Raw genomic sequence first — 20,621 nt, forward strand, 5'->3', positions numbered from 1 at the left:
GCATTTATGAGTGGTAAATGGGGGTGAGGGACCTCTTGCATTCACAGATGTTCTTTGGATAAAATTTTGGTTTTAAAAAATTATGAAACATTTTAAATATGTATTAATTTATGCAGTGTAATGGTATGTGCTGACAGCCAGCAATTTCTAAATGGGACCAAAGCGGTCAATATTTTATTTATAACCTGGGATTTCACGTTAGAATAGTGGAGGCTCTTGCCACACATTGTGTCAGGTGGTAATTTAATGTAGGCCAGTCTTCATTACATGCATAGTTTGACATCAGTAATGAGACATTGTTTTTAATTTTAGAGAAATACATTTGCTTCAGGTGGATTATTGAAGAATAGTTTTGATTATGATCCATCTGTTGGTTCACTTGTGTGGTTTTCAGAAGTACATCATAGAAGTTTGTTCTACACTTTTATTTCTGAGAAGTTGGTAGTATTATATTCTTGCACAGTTTTGCCTCCAGTATAACGAGGAAGTTGTTGATACTGTATGATGACTTGACTTTTATATTTTAATGGTGTTGACATAATATGCACAAGTCTTGACTTAATCTCTATTAATCCAGTCAAGTATTGACTTAATCTCTATTATTCCAGTGTTGATTTAATGCAGCTGTCTGTGCATCTGTTAATATTTATTTGTCATGCCTATAATTTTCTGTTCTCACAATTTTTTATGAAACTTTGCCGTAGTATATACCATGACTAGATGTTGTGTCATATACCATAGTCAAACTGTGCCTGAAAAAGTCATGGCGAGGAAAGGTGCACTTCTTTGACTTGAATCCTTGTTTGGAGTATATAATTTTAACAACTGAAGATATTTTAATGAAACTTTGACCAGTCATAGATCATGACCCGACATTGTGTTGCATACAATAACCACAATGTCAAGGACATGGTAATAGAAAATATGTCAGTAGAATTTTTTATATGGGTTCTATTTTTGAAGAAATGAAGATAAAGAAATTGAAATTAATTTTTTGCCTGTTATATCACTTCACTTGACAATGTCTTAGTGGCAGATACCTTAACAGACCAAGTTTTCAACTCCTAATGATATTTTGATGAAATTTTATCTAGCCTGTTATACAATTTCATTTGACAATGTCTTCAATGGCAGGTATCTTAACAGACCAAGTTTTCAACTCCTATAGATATTTTGATGAAACTTTACCTAGTTCATTACAGAGGTCAGGTCTACATCTCAGAGGTCAAGGTCATCAGTAGGTACAAGGTCACAAGATGTCACATTTTGTAACATTTGTGTAATAATGTTATAATGATGTTATGTGTATGATGCCATTTTTAATACTAAAGCAAATGAAATCCAGAACCAAAATTGACACATCTTCCAGTACATTTAATGAATATGTATATCATTATTTTCTTTATTTCACAACTTTGTTTATAGCTCCTTTGATATTTTTATATTGAATTTCACAAATATAAGAATCCATATTTTGGAATCTTCAGCATGGCATGAGCCAATCAATTTCATTGTGTGTGTGTGTGTGTGTATATATATATATATATATATATATATATATATATATATATATATATGAACACACACACAATCCTTGAAAAATATTAGAACCCCTTGAAATCTTGTTGAAAAGAGCTCTATGGGGCTGCACAAATCATGTGCATCTCTGTGTTTTATCTCCTTTATGTAAAATGTAACTGATTTTAGTTTGTCTCAAAATTAGCATCAAAAATACAATTACCAGCTACCTAGAAAAAGCAGGCTGCAGTAAAATCTTGAAGAAAAACTTAACATTACCAGGAAGCATTATGTGAATATGATATTATTTGCATGAATTCATTTTCATGTATGTGAAAAAAATCACAGGACAAACAGTTCTGAATATGTGTTTCTCACCAGGTCTGTTATCTGCATCAATATCAGTAATTTCATATTCCAACAGTTTTTCTCATCTCTATACATTAATAATGATATTGCTTCTCTACCTGTAGTAATTGATTTGGATGTATATAAAAATCAATATAGACACACGCTGGTGGCCAAGCATAGTTATTTGAGTTTAAATTCTACATTGCCTAATGTTGTTTATTTGAACACCATCAGTATTCTACATATTTTGCATTATCATCTGATATTATTGTTATGGCGTTATTGTTTCTTGTAACACAATATATTACACAATATTGTCAGGTTCTAGTACTTATCCAACTGCAGACTGCTCAGACATGTCTTCAGGTGCATTATACACTGGCATATCTGGGTCTGTGCAGTTTGTTAGGACTAAATGCTAGAACAAACATAAACCCTAATATACCAGTGCATTATGAGATGGCCAATCTGGGTCTGTGCAGTTTGTTTGGAGTAATCATGAAAACAGCCCCTAATATACCAGTGCATTATGAGATGGCAGATCGGGGTCTGTGCAGTTTGTTAGGACTAAATGCTAGAACAAACATAAACCCTAATAAACCAGTGCATTATGTGATGGCAGATCAGGGTTTGTGTTTGCAGTTGGATTCATTTTATAAGCAAGTACATATGGTTGGATATGCATGTAGTGTTAGCACCACTTGATTGACTTTCTAGCAAAATCGATGCATTTTACGAAGGGTATATTGAAAAAATTACTGTTTGGTCATATAATAAATAGAATCTATATTTTGCACATTTCATATGATGGTTGATTGATTGGTTAGTTGCTTGGTTAATTGGTTGTTTTTTTACTGACACCTAAAACACTTTCTTTGGCTGAAGAAATGGGAGCTTAGTGCCATTCCAAGGATACCATTTCAAATGATATATACGCAAATACATCTTAATTGATTTCCCTCTTTCCAAGGCTTGAAATCATTGAAATGTTTTAGAGGGTTTTATTTGAATTTGACACATCTGTAAAATCCTATATGTAATGGGAACCATTCAATTCTTGCAAATGTTTTGCAGTGTTATTATGTTTTATATATATATTTATAGGCAGTGTTATTATGTTTTATATATTTATGTATAGGCAGTGTTATTATGTTTTATATATTTATCTATAGGCAGTGTTATTATGGTTTATATATTTATGTGTAGGCAGTGTTATTATGGTTTATATAGATGTGTATAGGCAGTGTTATTATGTTTTATATATTTATGTATAGGCAGTGTTATTATGGTTTATTTAGTTGTGTATAGGCAGTGTTATTATGGTTTATATATTTATGTATAGGCAGTGTTATTATGTTTTATATATTTATGTATAGGCAGTGTTATTATGGTTTATATATTTATGTATAGGCAGTGTTATTATGGTTTATATATTTATGTATAGGCAGTGTTATTATGTTTTATATATTTATGTATAGGCAGTGTTATTATGGTTTATATATTTATGTATAGACAGTGTTATTATGGTTTATATATTTATGTATAGGCAGTGTTATTATGGTTTATATAGTTGTTTTTAGGCAGTGTTACTATGGTTTATACATTTATGTATAGACAGTGTTATTATGGTTTATATATTTGTGTATAGACAGTGTTACTATGGTTTTTTATTTATGTATAGACAGTGTTATTATGTTTTATATATTTATGTATAGGCAGTGTTACTATGGTTTATATATTTATGTATAGGCAGTGTTACTATGGTTTATATATTTGTGTATAGACAGTGTTATTATGGTTTATATATTTGTGTATAGACAGTGTTATTATGGTTTATATATTTGTGTATAGGCAGTGTTACTATGGTTTATATATTTATGTATAGGCAGTGTTACTATGGTTTATACATTTATGTATAGACAGTGTTATTATGTTTTATATATTTATGTATAGGCAGTGTTACTATGGTTTATATAGTTGTGTATAGGCAGTGTTATTATGGTTTGCAGTGTTATTATGTTTCATATATTTATGTATAGGCAGTGTTATTATGGTTTATATAGTTGTGTATAGGCAGTGTTATTATGGTTTATATAGTTGTGTATAGGCAGTGTTACTATGGTTTATATATTTATGTATAGGCAGTGTTATTATGGTTTATATATTTATGTATAGGCAGTGTTATTATGGTTTATATAGTTGTGTATAGGCAGTGTTATTATGGTTTATATATTTATGTATAGACAGTGTTATTATGGTTTATATATTTATGTAATGACAGTGTTACTATGGTTTACATAGTTAGGCACATTGGCATAATACTGGTGCTGATTAAAAGTCAACTTTAAAAAAGTGAAGATAAAGACTTGAAACAAAAAGAATTTTAAGATAAAGATGAAGTACTAAAAATAATAGGTAATGGTTAAGATGTTAAAATGTTGTGAAAGGTATAAGAAGTAAAAGAAGCTTCAAAAATATAGAATCCTTCAGATTTGGGGTTAGAATTTGTTACAGTAACCATATTGCCTTAAAATTCCAAGATTTTATTTGCGAGTACATCATCCTATGGCAGAGAGTTATGATGTCCTTCCATCTGTCTGTCTGGTGTTACATGTTTGTAGCCAATTTGATTTATGCACAATAACTCAAAATTGTTCAAAATTTATAGTTACCAAACTTTATAGATAGCTTTCACTTGTCAGGAGTTAACCTAATAATTTTGGGGTCAAAAGCTCAAGGACACTGACAGAAAGATGAAAAATTGTTTTCACATATTAACTCCAGTTCTGGCCCATCATCAGTTTCATAATTTGTGGCTGGTTTGCACTTGTTGTCAGGAGTTAACCTAATAGTTTTGGGGTCAAAAGGTCAAGGACACTGACAGAAAGATGAAAAATTGTTTTCACAGGTTAACTCCAGTTCTGGCCAATCAACAGTTACATAATTTGTGGCTGGTTTGCACTTGTTGTCAGGAGTTAACCTATTAGTTTTGGGGTCAAACGGTCAAGGACACTGACAGAAAGATGAAAAATTGTTTTCACATGTTAACTCCAGTTTTGTGCCATTAGCAGTTACATAATTTGTGGCTGGTTTGCACTTGTTGTCAGGAGTTAACCTAATAGTTTTGGGGTCAAAGGTCAAGGACACTGACAGAAAGATGAAAAATTGTTTTCACAGGTTAACTCCAGTTCTGGCCAATCAACAGTTACATAATTTTGGCTGGTTTGCACTTGTTGTCAGGAGCTAACCTAATAGTTTTGGGGTCAAAAGGTCAAGGACACTGACAGAAAGATGAAAAATTGTTTTCACATGTTAACTCCAGTTTTGTGCCATTAGCAGTTACATAATTTGTGGCTGGTTTGCACTTGTGATAGAGAAGATGCCTATCTGTCCAAAGGTCAAAAGGTCAGGGTCACATTGACTGAAACAAGAAAAATGGTTTCAGCACATTGACATTAATTCCTCATTACTGACAGACCAAACTTTGTGGCTGGCTTGCACTTAGTGTAAAAAGGAAAGACCTTTTAAGTTTGGGTTCAAAAGGTTAAAGTTGAGGTTACTGTGGCTGAAAGAAGATAAAAATAGTTTCCACACTCAAATTCAGTACCATCTGCAATTATGAAATTTTGTGGATGGCTACACCTGCAGATGAAAACCATACTTATTTTTTGGGTGAACTGCTCAGTTCTACATCACATATCTGACTAAACTTTGTGGATAGCTTGAATTTGGGGTAAGGAAGAAGCCTGTTGATTTGGGGGGTCAAAGGTTAAAGGTCTGGGTCACTGACTGAAAGAACAAATGGTTTTTGCACACAAATTTCAGTTGTCTTCATACTGGAATATTAAACACAGGGTGGGCATATACTGTAACATTCATATTATAATTCTTGTTTTAGATGTTTATTGATTACATATAATTACAAAGGTATTGAAATATTAAACAAGTGCAGCAACTGAGTTTTAATACTAAAGTTTGTATTTAATGTCATGTAGTTTAAGAACAGAATATCCGAAACTGAAATAAATAGATGATTTCTTCATTGCCTACACAAATATCTATCTATACAGGTTACTGCATTGAATCGCCTCGGATGCGGGAGGTCGTGGGTTCGATCCCCGGCTGAGTCATACCAAAGACTTACAAAAATGGTATTAACAGCTGCTATGCTTGGCACTCAGCATTAAGAGGTTAGTGTTAGGACTAGTCGGCCTGGTGTCAGGATAATGTGACTGGGTGGGACATGATGCTACATGTCTGCGACATGATGTCCCATTCCTTGACATCACTATAAACTGCCACACTGCAGACATTGTAGCAGTATGACAGAAAAATTGTTAAAGCTACATTAAAAATCCAAATCACACACACACACACACACGTACTGCATTGAATGCCATTGAAGAAAAACTCAGGAACTTTAAATTATGAGTAGAATATGAACTATGGAATAATTGCATGCTATACTGCATTCTAGGTTTCATAAAAATGCAAAACTGTGGCATATAAAAAATTTTTGAAAAATTGATATTTTCTCTTAAGTTATATTTACCTGATACATATGGTATCTATAGTAACTTATAATTAGGAATGTTTAGTGTGGTCAAAGATGTTTATTAAATTCTCTGATGTTACAAAATATTTAGTTTTAATCCATCTATTTGGAATAATTGGCCATTTATGCTCATGATATCTTATGTAGGCTAAACCCAGTTGCGTATTGATATAAAAAATGTGTATTGATATACAAAATGTTTTGATTCTGTCCCATGGGCAGCATAATAATGAATAATGAAGCTGTTTATCAGTTCGGTTCATGTTAATGTGTTGTAAACTGGAGATAAATTTGTTTCTGCCATTTGTTTTATGTGGTTCAATTTGTTTTATGTGGTTCAAGTTATAATTTGTTTTAAGTGGTTAAGTTACTTTGGTTATTGTATGTAATTCACATCACACCCATGTTTAATAAAATGGAATACAATGCTAATTGTATGACCGTTTTAAAAGCAATTTGCACATTTATTTTCACAGCAAGGTTTTCATATTTCTATTTTGGAGTTTTTCTTTTATTTTGTTACTTTTGTAATTCAATTTAGAAAACTACTGATTGAATCGCTTAATGATTGCAAGGTGTATATGGAGTACAATGTCAGTCATTGTCTGAGATATTGGTAGTTAAAAGATATTTCAATTATGCCAAAATAGTCAAGCCCAGACTCCCACCAGTATAGGTATAATGATCAGTTTGAAAACCCTGTTTGTAAGACTTAGTTCCTCAGGCACTTAAATCTCACACTTGTTGCTATTTATGGCACTTAAATCTCACACTTGTTGCTATGTATGGCACTTAAATCTCACACTTGTTGCTATGTATAGCACTTAAATCTCGCACTTGTTGCTATGTATGGCACTTAAATCTCACACTTGTTGCTATGTATGGCACTTAAATCTCACACTTGTTGCTACATATGGCTAATTCTTTAAAGATCAAGCATGCAGTTTAGTTTACATTACTGCCTGTAAACGTGTACATAATTGGTAACTGTGTAAATAATAAAAAATCGTATCTGTCATTGATGCAGGAAGTATGCATTCCAATTAAATGACAAGTTTACACATCTCTGCTTACAAGGACTTTTTTGTTGGAATTTTATGTTATTTCTTTTCTTAAAGTTTATATCATTTTCACATCGAATGGAAAAAACCAGTTGCATTATCAATTTTGTATTTGATCTGCAAAATAATATCCTGTTGATCCTTAGGACGTTTTATCTGATTTGTTCAATTTAATGAAAACCTGAATCGTGTGTACAAAAATATTCACAAAATGGTAGCGGGTGTTTCAGGATGTACTAACTGAATCCTTTCATAGTTGGATGCAAATGATGTGCAGCAAATGAAACAGTTGCATGCGCATTGTTTGTCAACGGTATACATTTTGACTAACATGCAGGTTGAACATACTGTCTTTGCTTACATATAAATAGTTGTTAGCTGTAATCATAGTGTGTAGATAGAGCATGCAGATTACATGGTGCCTTTTTTCTATTCAAGTTTTATTCTTGTGCATTGGATCAATAATCTTTATTAATTTTACTTATTAATATTTCACGGCATTCAGGGTGTGAATTAAATATAATATAAACTTGATATGGTTTCATTTGGTTAGCATCTGGATTGCTTTGGAAAGTTGTAATCTGTCAGCGTTGTTTCCCTCCTAGGAAATGTATTATTCCATCCATGCAACATACCAGAAATACCCTTGATATAAGCTCAGCATTCTGCAACAGGAACAGGAAGTGTATAATCCTAAAAGTACCATACAGGGATGTGTCATGTTTTCTTTAAAAATGTAGCAAATGTGGAGCCATTATTTTATTCAAACCACATAACACATGGAACTCTAAATTCCATTAAACCTTTGTATGGATATTGCAGATTTTACCTGGTGAAAAGAGATGCATAACTCATATTGTACTGAGCATTTGATGCTTGGTAATTTAATATATCCAAAACAAAAATGAAGGAACCAATCTACATCGTATCCAGTCTATTCCTTGTAACAGGATACACATTGACCTTGTCCAAAGAGAAAAGAATGAATAGTGATGGCTGCAGTTTGAGACCTGGTAGCTATAAATAAAAGATTAACAAACAGTATATGGAATACCAGCTCCCTTGTTCAATCCTAAATGAGTCATCATGTAAGATCCGAACAGCTCTTAACTAAATGCCTTTCATAACGTTGTTAATGGAATATAACTCAGATAGTTGTTCCTCACTCGATGTTGCTCGATGGATGTCGGGCGTCATCTTTTTGTGCTTCATTTGCATGTTGAATTGCTGAAGATTCTCAACATTGTTTGGTGCCGATTTCAGGATTTTAAATACAAGGTAACCATGTTGTGCTTTCTTATTCTTTTTCTTAAAAAGTTCATCATATAAGGAAGTTACCATATGTGGGTCAAGAAAATTAATAAATCTCAAGAAGTTTATTGCATAATTTCTATTTATATAATATTTCATAATATTGATGCACATTGTTGCAAAAAGTGCATTTTTTTTTCTTCATCTGATGTGTCCTGTTGGGTTGTAAGTTATATCCTTGGGCTGATGAAACAATTTAGGAAACAAACCAACATAATCAACATCTGATGCTGTAATATTACATTCTTCCAGAAACTTCCCATGACACGTAATATTAATCTTTGTTTAATAACAAGCTGATGTCTTAAATAGGAATTGGATTGCCTTTAAGTTTTACGTAAATATTTTTAATTCTCTGTCAATTTTTGATATTTTTGTACACTGAACAAGCAGTGCCTGATGCAGCACTACTATCACAACACTGGCAGTCATTTCCGCAGCTTAAAAACACTATTGTTTTGTTTGGAGATGTACCTTTGACACTCCATGTATGTTAAAGAACACTTTCTGCAGATTTAAATGACATTAAATTACTATTATGTATAGTGGAAACAACTAAAGAAATCCAATAAATTTAATGGTATTTCTAAAATACATTTCTGAAACAGTGTCAGTCCAGAATAGATGTGCATTTGATCCAAAAGCAATAAATTCTTGTTTGCAGAAAAGGCAGTAGAATTTTATTAACTGTTAAAAATGGCTCCAAATTCTTACAATATTTTCATCGATAAACTGACACTCATAATCCACAGAACAGATAAATATTTTGGGACCACATGCGTAGTCAAAATTTTGAAGTCTAATATCGAGAATCCAAGTTAAGACCAATCAGAAGTTCTGTGAATCTCACTTTATTTTAATTACAGTTCTGTCAAAGTTACTTGGTTATAAATGGCATTTTAACACATTAGCATATATATGACTAAAAATTGAATGTTGGTAGTGTGAATTCACTATTATTAGTGGGTGAACAAATTCTATAAATTTTGTGGTTGCTACAAGACAAAAATTTAATTATCTCTGAACAACAATCCTTCTTTGGAAACAATGGATTCCCTGCCCAAATCCACAAATTTTAAGTTCTAACAAAAATGACATTCATTGCAAATCATGAAAATTGATACCCATTATAAAAGGGAATTAACAATCAACACAAGGTACTCAAAGCACCTGGTTCTACAGTGTTATGACCTGTAATGATAGACTCCCTGTCATGAGAGACCATATTTGTTTCTGGTAGAAGGGGGTCTTTCTAGACTGGTTATACTGAATTATGAAGTACTTTATTACTAAGCACCCAGTAAACTGATAGAAAAAGTATGTGGCCAATTAGTATGATTTTGGTCATCAGGTGGCTAATTAGTATGGTTTTGATCATCAGGTGGCTAATTAGTATGGTTTTGGTCATCAGGTGGCTAATTAGTATAATTTTGGTCATCAGGTGGCTAATTAGTATGATTTTGGTCATCAGGTGGCTAATTAGTATGATTTTGGTCATCAGGTGGCTAATTAGTATGATTCTAATCATCAGGTGGCCAATTAGCATGATTTTGGTCATCAGGTGGCTAATTAGGATGATTTTGGTCATCAGGTGGCCAGTTGGCATGATTTTGGTCATCAGGTGGCTAATTAGTATGATTTTGGTCATCAGGTGGCCAATTAGCATGATTTTGGTCATCAGGTGGCTAATTAGTATGATTTTGGTCATCAGGTGGCCAATTAGTATGATTTTGGTCATCAGGTGGATAATTAGTATAATTTTGGTCATCAGGTGGCTAATTAGTATGATTTTGTCATTGGATCCATTATAGTACAGAGTTGTTATATCCAGAATTTTTTTTTAATTAAGTGCAGTGTAACAAGCGAGAGAACTGTGACTAATTGATATAATTTCAGCTGTGGAGTGAAAAGTTGTACTGTGTTATATCCAGTATATTGTAGCAAAAGAGAGTTGTATTACTAAGTACACAATGATCTGATAGTTAATTGAAACCTTGAGGCATTTTGTATTTTTAACAGCTATAACATTTCAGAGTATGTAAAACTATACATTTCTGAAGCAATTGAAAGCTGCATGCATAAATGAATCTGAATTCAACTGGTAGAATATCAGACTCAGAATCCAACAGGTGTGGGGGTGGGGGGTAGGAGGGAAGCTGACTGAGTGGTCTAAGGCACTCACTGACATTTCATCTCTGTCGATATTAGTTACAGTCTTGGCTCACCCAATGTGGATATATGAGAAAGTTGCCTGTATAGCTTCTGATGGCTTTATGGTTCTTCCCAGGTTCTTCCTGCTCCAAATATATGGCCAGTGTGTAGAGCCTATCTTGTGCTGAAAAATGTCATTAAATCCACAAGTAAGAACCAAACCTAGAGTTTTGGGTTCTGTCCAGGCCAGTCCAGGTTGATTGCATTGGTGTATTATTGGGAGAGAAACTTTGCTCACATTTCTTTGGCTTGATATAGTAAATACTGTATTAAGACTTAAAGTTCTGTTTAAACCAACAACAAACAAAAAAGGTACCCAACTTTAAATTTTAAATCATGAAAATCTTTTAAAAGTTCATGCAATCTTCCAATTTCCATGCAGTCTACCAATTTCCATATGTGTTTACAGTGTCACCAAAGTTGAAGAATTAAAGTCTGTTCACATGTATTTGAGATAACATTTTTTTGTTTTTGTTTAAAATTGACAATTTTTTAAAAACAAATTTAAATTTAGGATAAATTTTTATTCTCTTAAGGTCACTAATACTTGCATTCTCGACTTAAAATGTGAATATTTTGCTATTTTGCTAATAAATAAAAAGAAATTTGGATGCAAGGATATGAGCATGCATGTTTTACACGTTGCCACTTCTTACCTGAAAATAAAATTGCACGTTTATTACATGGCAGGAGTCATGGTACCTTAGTTGGTAGAGCCTTGGACTTGTAATTTAAGAATCATGGGCTTGTTAGCAACTTGGACCATCCCATGTTGTTTGCCCCCATGTGTCCTTGGGAAAGGCACTCTTAAGCTCCCATTTCCTTGAAAATCAATAAAAACAACAAAAAAAGATCATTTTGTAATATGTGAGGGTCAGTAGAGATGTTATATTGGCTATAGCACCAGTGACCATACAGTGACCTGATGCATTGACAACTTGTATAGCTATTTTGCAAAGATGGTATCATACATACATAACAGTACAGACTCCATTAAATTCACAGTGGAGTCAATTACAGAAAATTTGATCATTGCATATAGGAATTCTCAGATATTCTAAAAGAAGAGAAATAAAATTTTCGGCATTTGCGGAAAATCTGTAAATGTACAGTATAGATTTTGGTCATGAAAAAATAAAAGATATTAATGCTAATTCATGTCGACAAAAGAGACTTGTATCATAAATGCAGTCTAAATATTGATAATGTTTCAAGAAAATATTTTATGAATGTAATCTATAGATTACGGCTGAGGATTCTCTTACAGAACCACAAACTGTGTAATTGAAAACTATTTCAGCAATTACCTTATTCTTTAAAATGGTAAATTGTTTTAAAAATTGCCAGGAACTTGAAAAATCTGCTGTATAGTTTTTATCTAAATTCTGATCATTCCGTCTGTCAGGCCTGACTATGATAATATTTTATGTCAAAATTTAAATAACCTACCTGTATTTATTTGATACCATTATGGTACAATTTATTGTTGCAAATACAAAAAAGAAAAGAGAGGATCTCAGCACATGGACATTTCATAATTCTGAGTGCTAGAAGTTGTATTCAGGTTGTGGTAATTAAGTTGCTTCAGTTGTGGCTTGATAGAAAGTAAGATCAAATTTAGAGACACACAATAGCTTTAACTGACTTAACAAAGAAATCTGAGTCCCTGCCATTGTGGTATCTGGTATCATTATTATAATATTTTATCTTTCTATTTACATGAAAAAGCACTCATGTAATTTATATTTTATTTAAAGGCAGTTCAGAAAATTAGCAGTGATAAGGTTTGGTTTGGTTTTGTGGGGTTTTATGCCATTTTCCAGCACATGATACGTGATGAATGGCAGCCGGTATATTTAGTGGAGAAAGTACATGCAAAATGGACCACCAACTCATGGGGAAACTACACATACCCATTCCAGATATTGGGGCAACTATAATGAAAGATGCCATGAACATTATTTGCACACATTTTGAGGCAGCTATGCCCAGGTTGTTCACCCATGATGCCAATGCTCTTGTTAAATTGTAGTTTTGATCTACATTTTAAACAATTTTAATCAATTGATTTTCACCACTTTTTTCTTTATTACAGGTAAATGAGGAGTGCAGCTCCCTACGACTGAGTTTGGCTGAGGCTCAGCATGAATGCGAAATCGCCAAGGAGGAAGTCACTGACCTGCATGCAAAGGTTAAAGGTCTGGAGACTACCGTAAAGGTGAACAGCATTTTGCATTCCTGTATTGTACGGAATATGTTTGTAACCGATAATTTAATTATTACCATAATGCTATAACAATAATAATTATTTTTCTTTGTACAGAGGATTTTGTATTATGAAGCAAATTTTGCAAATATTTGTACCAACCCAGATGAATTTCCAGCAGCACTGACACCTTTCATCAGCACTTATTCTCTGCTGACATTCAACTTAAGTTAAGTGCCTCATTATCTTCAATAATCCAAAGATAATTAGAGGTGATTTTAGACAGTGCTTGATTTCGGGTCTTGAAAGTTGACGAACTGCCTATGAGAATTTATATTTCTTCTGTCAACAGATATTCAGCAGCACTCAAAACACACTTTACTATTTGCACTCAGCTGACACTGCACTGTACTATTTCCTGTCAGCTGACTCAGTTCTGTACTATTTCCTGTCAGCTGACACTTTTGTACTATTTCTTGTCTACTGACACGACTATATCCTGTCAGCTGACACCAATCTGTACTATTTCCTGTCAGCTGGCACTGTTCTGTACTATTTCCTGTCAGCTGACACTGTTCTGTACTATTTCCTGTCAGCTGACACTTTTGTACTATTTCTTGTCTGCTGACACTACTATATCCTATCAGCTGACACCGATCTGTACTATTTCCTGTTAGGTGATACAGATTTATTGTAATCTGATACTGTTTTGTATAATTTCCTGTCAGCTATGTTCTGTACTATTTCCTGTCAGCTGACACTGTTCTGTACTATTTATTGTCAGCTGATACTGTTTTGTATAATTTCCAGTCAGCTATGTTCTGTACTATTTCCTGTCAGCTGACACTGTTCTGTACTATTTATTGTCAGCTGATACTGTTTTGTATTATTTCCAGTCAGCTATGTTCTGTACTATTTCCTGTCAGCTGACACTGTTCTTTACTATTTTTTGTCAGCTGACACTTTTCTGTACCCATATAGGGTAATGTGGCATTAACTACAGTCTCAGGGCTACATGCAGGATGTGCAATTTTGAGAATAACCGACCCCTACCACCCAAATTTAAGATTTGCCGCAAGGAAGTAAGAATGGTGTGCATTTTTATATTTTTTTTAATGTAAAAATCCTGGTTGTCACTCAGAGAATGTGTTGTCCTTATGTAGTTGCATGTATTTCCTTTTGTCACATGCTCAGTTCTGATTGGTTGCTAAGAAAGGTCAGGAGAACACATGCTAGATAGTGGGATTAATATGGCAGAACAGTACATTAAATGTCAAAACCAGCTAAAACACAGACACTTTCCATCATTTTAGTGGTAATACCTCTAATAACAGAGTGCAGATCAAATAGGCACAGTGACAGCAAACCTCAACTTCATCACATATTGGATGATGCTAGCAATGTGCCTAAAGATGAGGGTCCATCCAGTCTCAAGAAAATTTAATACTCTTTCAGTTCAGGGTGGAAATGAATGAAAAACCAGAGATGCTTTTCTTATGAATATCTATATTTTTTGTTACTCCTGGTGCATGATTTCGTCCAATTTTTGTAATTTTTGTTCATGGCTGTAAATAGTTCTGATTACCTATTGATGGATTTCGTACAGGCATAGATTATATTTTAAAGAGTTAAAAGAACATAATATTGCATAGGATCTATAAATAGATGCTTACATATGTGTTGACAGTAATAATGAAATTATTAGTGAACATGTTTACGATATTCTGCCTTTTTCAAATTGGAAGAATTAAGCTAATTGCTACTGCCATGGGTTTCTTGCCAGAAGTCTTTACAATGTTTAGTTGGTTCTAAATCCTCAGTGAAAATGGTCATATTAGCACATCCAGAAAATTCCATTGCTCCTGCCCTTGAATGGATGGTTGTATCAACATGGGGTTTTGTCCTAAAGGGGCCAGGATAGCCAAGTGGTATAAGGCACTCACCTTTACAAATCACTGACATCTCACCTCTGTCCATGCGGGTTTGAGTTTCTAGCATGGCCAGCATGGGTATGTAAGAAAGCTTGATTGTAGCTTCATGTGGGTCAGCGGTTCTTCCCAGGGTTTTCCCCAGTATTATGACTCAGTGTCTTAACCCATTGCCGCATAGAGCATAGTTACAAAGTGCAGTGCGCTATAAATAGAACACCTGTTACCTATTCGACTCCGTACACATAGGCCTGCCTGTTAACTGTTAAGCAGTGTAGTGTATGTTACGTTTAACAGCAATTTTATCCATTTTACATTTTTGGTACACATCTATTATGTGTGGAAAAATTTAAGAGTAAAGTCTGATTGTTATAGCTGTGTAATTATTTTTCACGGAAGAATTTTTTATGTGCTTCAAAATCTTGAGAGAACTCGTTCACTGTCATGTCAATGAAGCCACGTGACTAACCGTAGCTGCCATTTCTCATACTCGAAATTTACAAGTTTTCGTCTACATCATTTAGTCATCTGAATTTGATAATTTATAAAAACTAATTGCTGCCTACATCAATATCAGAGCCTTTACGTAAGTTATTCAGTCTTTCATAGTTGTGATTCTAATCATGAAAACTTTGTAAGTACTGAATGAAATCCGCAACCACCATTTTGGAGAGTGGAGATTACGCCCCAGTTACTTTAAATAGCAGATATCGACCAGTGCATAAACAGTGACCATGTGATCTGACGTAATTGTCATTCGCAGAAATATGTGTAGTATCTAATAGGGGTTTCTCCCCAAAGGTGGCGCTATGCAAACTGGCTTAAAATGGTTGATGTTTACAACAGGCGTCAAAAGGTGCTTCCGTGCGAAAGGAGTAGAGGCGTTAAAAGGCGCTTCCATGCGAATGGAGTAGAGGCGTCCGAAGACGCTTGCATGGGGTAAAGGGTTAAACTAAGTAATTGCATTATTATTATTAGATTATTATTATGCATGTATTATTATTATTATAATTATTATTATTATTATTAGGGGCCTCAAGTGGCCGAGTGGTCTAAAGCGCTCACTGTTACGGATCACTGCCATCTCACCTCTGTCTGCGTGGGTTCGAGTCTTGGATTTGGCCAATGTGGGTATGTGAGAAAGCTTGCCAGCCGCTTCTCGAGGGTCAGTGGTTCTTTCCGGGGGTTTCCCCGTTTCTTCCTCCACCATTAATACTGGCCGCCATGTATAGCCTATCGTGTGCTGAAAAAATGGCATTAAACCCTACAACAACAACAATTATTATTATTAGCTGATCCATTGAACGTATTTGCTTGGAGGGTCAATTGTAGCTTCAAGCATTTGCCTAGACAACATCATAACTAAAACATTCATGCTTCTACCTTTCATATGACCATTTTAAACCCTTGTAGAGCTGTCACTGGCCAAATATTTGACTAATGACTTTGTCAGAGTTATATAGGAAATAATGAAAAATGTGCTGGCAAGACGTTTGAGATTTTGCCCATCAGGTACCATAGAGGTTTTGAGGGATTCCTGAAGTTTATATTTAGACTATCAAAAATGTCTCAGTGGTATGTGGGCTACAGCTGGAGAAGCTATTTGGTAGAGTGTTGAACTTGCAATCCAGTGATATGGGTTCGGTACCCACCTAGGCCAGCTCAGGTCTGCACAAAAATTTAAATTCTGCATCACAAACTTGAAACTAACATTTTGAATGGCTTGCACTTAGGGGATGCAAAAAGCATGTTGCTACTGGGGTCAAAAGGCCACCAAAAGAAGCAACATCTTTTCCACAGAGTAACTATTTACACATCACAGACCTTGACCAAACTCAGTGGATTGTTTGCACTTGAGGTAATGAAGAAGCCCATCAATTTATATGATGAAAATGCCACTGTGACTGCAAGAAGCAAAATGGTTTCTGAATGGAAATTCAATTGTTGATCACGTGTTTTCCGCAGAAAGTTTGGATGACCTACAAGTTGAGTAAAGAAAGATAAAAATGCAATGAATTTATGAAAAAACAATGATAATCAGGTCTTAAGAAAGACATTTTTAGCAAAGAGTTTTTTTTATATAAATGAAAATGCTAAAAATGAATTAAAAATCCCATTTGTTAGAAAGAGTTTTATTTAATTATCATCATAATAAAAATCAATAAAATTTAATTAAAAGATGTAAACCAGTTGGGAAATTCAAACTGCTATAATAATGCAGATGAAATTACTGACTTTATTTGGATCCATTCTTTGTGTTTTAATTTTACTTAATTTCTGATTTTTGTGACAATAAAAACCACACCCACTTTATGACATCTATTGCTCCTATCACTTGGCCATGAAAATGCTATGACAGGGTTTTATGTGGAAAGATCTTCAATTATATATGTTCTTTGAAAACTTTACCAATTTTAAAGTTTTTCTTTTTACTTTGCAATTCAGATTTGTTGGTAAATAATAATTAATCTGTTAGTATATCTTTCTGTTCATTTGTCTATCTCAGTTTATCTAGCTTGCCAGCTACTTACTTACCTTAAATCTACCTATCAGACACTCAGTTTATCTAGCTTGCCAGCTACTTACTTACCTTAAATCTACCTATCAGACAGGGGCCCCGAGTGGCCGAGTGGTCTAAAGCGTTCGCCGTTACGGATCACTGCCATCTCACCTCTGTCTGCGCCGGTTCGAGTCTCAGATTCAGCCAATGTAGATATGTGAGAAAGCATGCCAGTAGCTTCTCGTGGGTCGGTGGTTCTTTCCGGGGTTTTCCCGGTTTCTTCCTCCACCATTAATACTGGCCGCCATATATGGCCTATCGTGTGCTGAAAAATGGCGTTGAACCCCACAACAACAACAACAACAACAACCTATCAGACACTCTTGCTCAGTAAATTTTGCAAAGGATTTCCTCTTGTTTCTGAATCTCAAGTATTCCAGAGCATTTGAAGCAAGCTGAGGATGATACCAACAGGCTTTACTGAGTAATTATTACAAAGGATTTCCTCTTGTTTCAGATCCTTGAGTACTCTGCAGAACACCTAAAGCAAGATGAGGATGAATACCAGCAGGCCTTGCTGAGTAAATAACACAAAGGATTTCCTTTTTATTTCAGAATTTGCAAGTACTCCAGAATACTTGAAGCAAGGTGAGCATAATTACTAGCAGGCCTTACTGAATATATATTACCAAAGATTTCCTCTTATTTCAGAGCCTCTAGTACTCTACAGAGCACTTAGAGAAAGTTGAACATGATTACCAGCAGGCCTTACTGAGTATATATTACCATGGATTTCCTCTTATTTCAGAGCCTCGAGTATTCTACGGAGCACTTAAAAAAAGTTGAACATGATTACCAGCAGGCCTTACTGAGTATATATTACCATGGATTTCCTCTTATTTCAGAGCCTCGAGTACTCTACGGAGCACTTAAAGAAAGTTGAACATGATTACCAGCAGGCCTTACTGACATTACAGCAAAAGCAGGCTGAGATTGACCATCTACAGAAGGTACTTACTCTAAACAAACATCATCTTATGTAATTATATTTTATTTACTCATTTTTAATTTAACAAAATACAGAATTAGGCCAATGTTTATATAATGAATCTGTACTTTTGTCTCTGGCTAAGGAAGATGGTCTGCAGTTAATGGAAATTTTCTAAGGAAATTTTTTGGCACCAAAAATAAGTGATGCAGGTGATGTATACATTCAAACTTTTTCAGCTATAGATGTCATTTTGGGAAATCTGATTACACATAATTGAGTGAATTTTGATTGGTCAATAACCTAATGAAGGTAGTTATATCAATGCCATGAAAACTACATATGACAAGATCATTGTTAAAGTAAACATTTTTTTACAAGGCCAACCAAAAGGTGTGATCCAGTGTAAACCAGATTGATTTTTTGGAAGAATCTGCTCTGATGATTGTGTCTCATTGCTGCCCTTATGGATTATCTGTCCCATCTTTGCACTTGTAGATTAACTGTCCCATTGCTGCCCTTATGGATTATATGCCAGTTGTTACACTTGTAGATTAACTGTCCCATCACTGCCCTTATGGATTTTCTGTCCCATCTTTGCACTTGTAGATTATCTGTCCCATTGCTGCCCTTATGGATTATCTGTCCCATCTTTGCACTTGTAGATTAACTGTTTCATTGCTGCCCTTATGGATTATATGCCCATTGTTACACTTGTAGATTAACTGTTCCATTGCTGCCCTTATGGATTATGTCCCATTTTGTACTTGTAGATTATCTGTCCCATTGCTGCCCTTATGGATTATGTCCCATTTTGCACTTGTAGATTAACTGTCCCATTGCTGCCCTTATGGATTATGTCCCATTTTGCACTTGTAGATTAACTGTCCCATTGCTGCCCTTATGGATTATGTCCCATTTTGCACTTGTAGATTAACTGTCCCGTTGCTGCCCTTATGGATTATCTGTTATGTGTCAGTGTTGTTCGGATCTTGCTGTAGCAGGATGTGACCTGAATGGATGCCTGGATGAAATGACAGCACAAACACAATGTGATGAAAGATGGAAGTTTATGAAATAAATTAATAAATATATGCATATTCTCTACAACATATACAGTGTGGTTCTTTCAAGCTCTAAACATACAACTCTTCAATTACTTCACACAAACATTTGTTTTATGTGAATGAATTTGTGACTTTATGAAAGCTTATGACATGCAAAAATAATTCATACAGTCATTCAAAAATGGAGAAATGAAAACATAATTCATGTATTTTAAAACTGTAGACACATGACACAGTAAAACCAAGATGTGATTCATATAATCTCACGTAATATAGGTGAGATTCATATCATCTCATGCAAATAGGTGCAAGTCAATTGTACTGAAATGTACTTAATTGAAACACAACATATGTTCCATGTACTCAGTTGAAACACAACATAATCAATTGAAACAAACATGATCAATTGTAATAAACATGATCAATTGTAATAAACATGATAAATTGTAATATGATCAATTGTAATAAACATGATCAGTTGTAATAAACATAACAGTTGTATCAGACATGACTCGTGACTCATATAGTCATTTGTACAGCACATACAGTTCATAACATCGTATGACTCATTTAAATACTTGTAAATGAAATATTTTGACCTGGTTCACACGTCCAGTGTCAAACTTCACGTCTCCTGAATTCTTTGGTTAGCCCACACTTGTATTGGCCACAAACCCCCTTCATGGATCGACCATGCGTACAAATTTACAGATCAACACTAACATCCTTGTATGGTCTTGATGGTTGCACATGCTTCCATCCCCATACAGACAGACAGACCGACAGCCTGATACACCCACACACACAGCTAAAATAAAACTAAGCTGGTCATAATAACAGGTATGGAATTAAAATCTGTAAACACATGCTACTAAATTGAACTCTTAATAGCAACTTGTAACACTTCAAAAGCTCATAACATTTC

The 20,621-nt window shown here is 34.3% G+C and overlaps 1 protein-coding gene across 11 annotated transcripts in view; it reads left to right on the plus strand.

The window, feature by feature from the left end:
• The window catches only part of LOC149775107 (RIMS-binding protein 2-like), a 381,635-nt gene that overhangs the window by 260,597 nt on the left and 100,417 nt on the right, over positions 1 to 20,621 (plus strand). For all 11 annotated transcript variants that reach the window (XM_089943974.1, XM_089943975.1, XM_089943981.1 and 8 more), the window contains 2 exons: positions 13,103 to 13,225; positions 18,547 to 18,651. In XM_089943974.1, the coding sequence (XP_089800100.1) occupies positions 13,103 to 13,225; positions 18,547 to 18,651 (228 nt within the window). The remainder of the gene's footprint in view (positions 1 to 13,102; positions 13,226 to 18,546; positions 18,652 to 20,621) is intronic.

Source organism: Sinohyriopsis cumingii, chromosome 19, assembly GCF_028554795.1.
Source record: "Sinohyriopsis cumingii isolate HCF-2022 chromosome 19, ASM2855479v2, whole genome shotgun sequence".
Lineage (NCBI taxonomy): Eukaryota > Metazoa > Mollusca > Bivalvia > Unionida > Unionidae > Sinohyriopsis > Sinohyriopsis cumingii.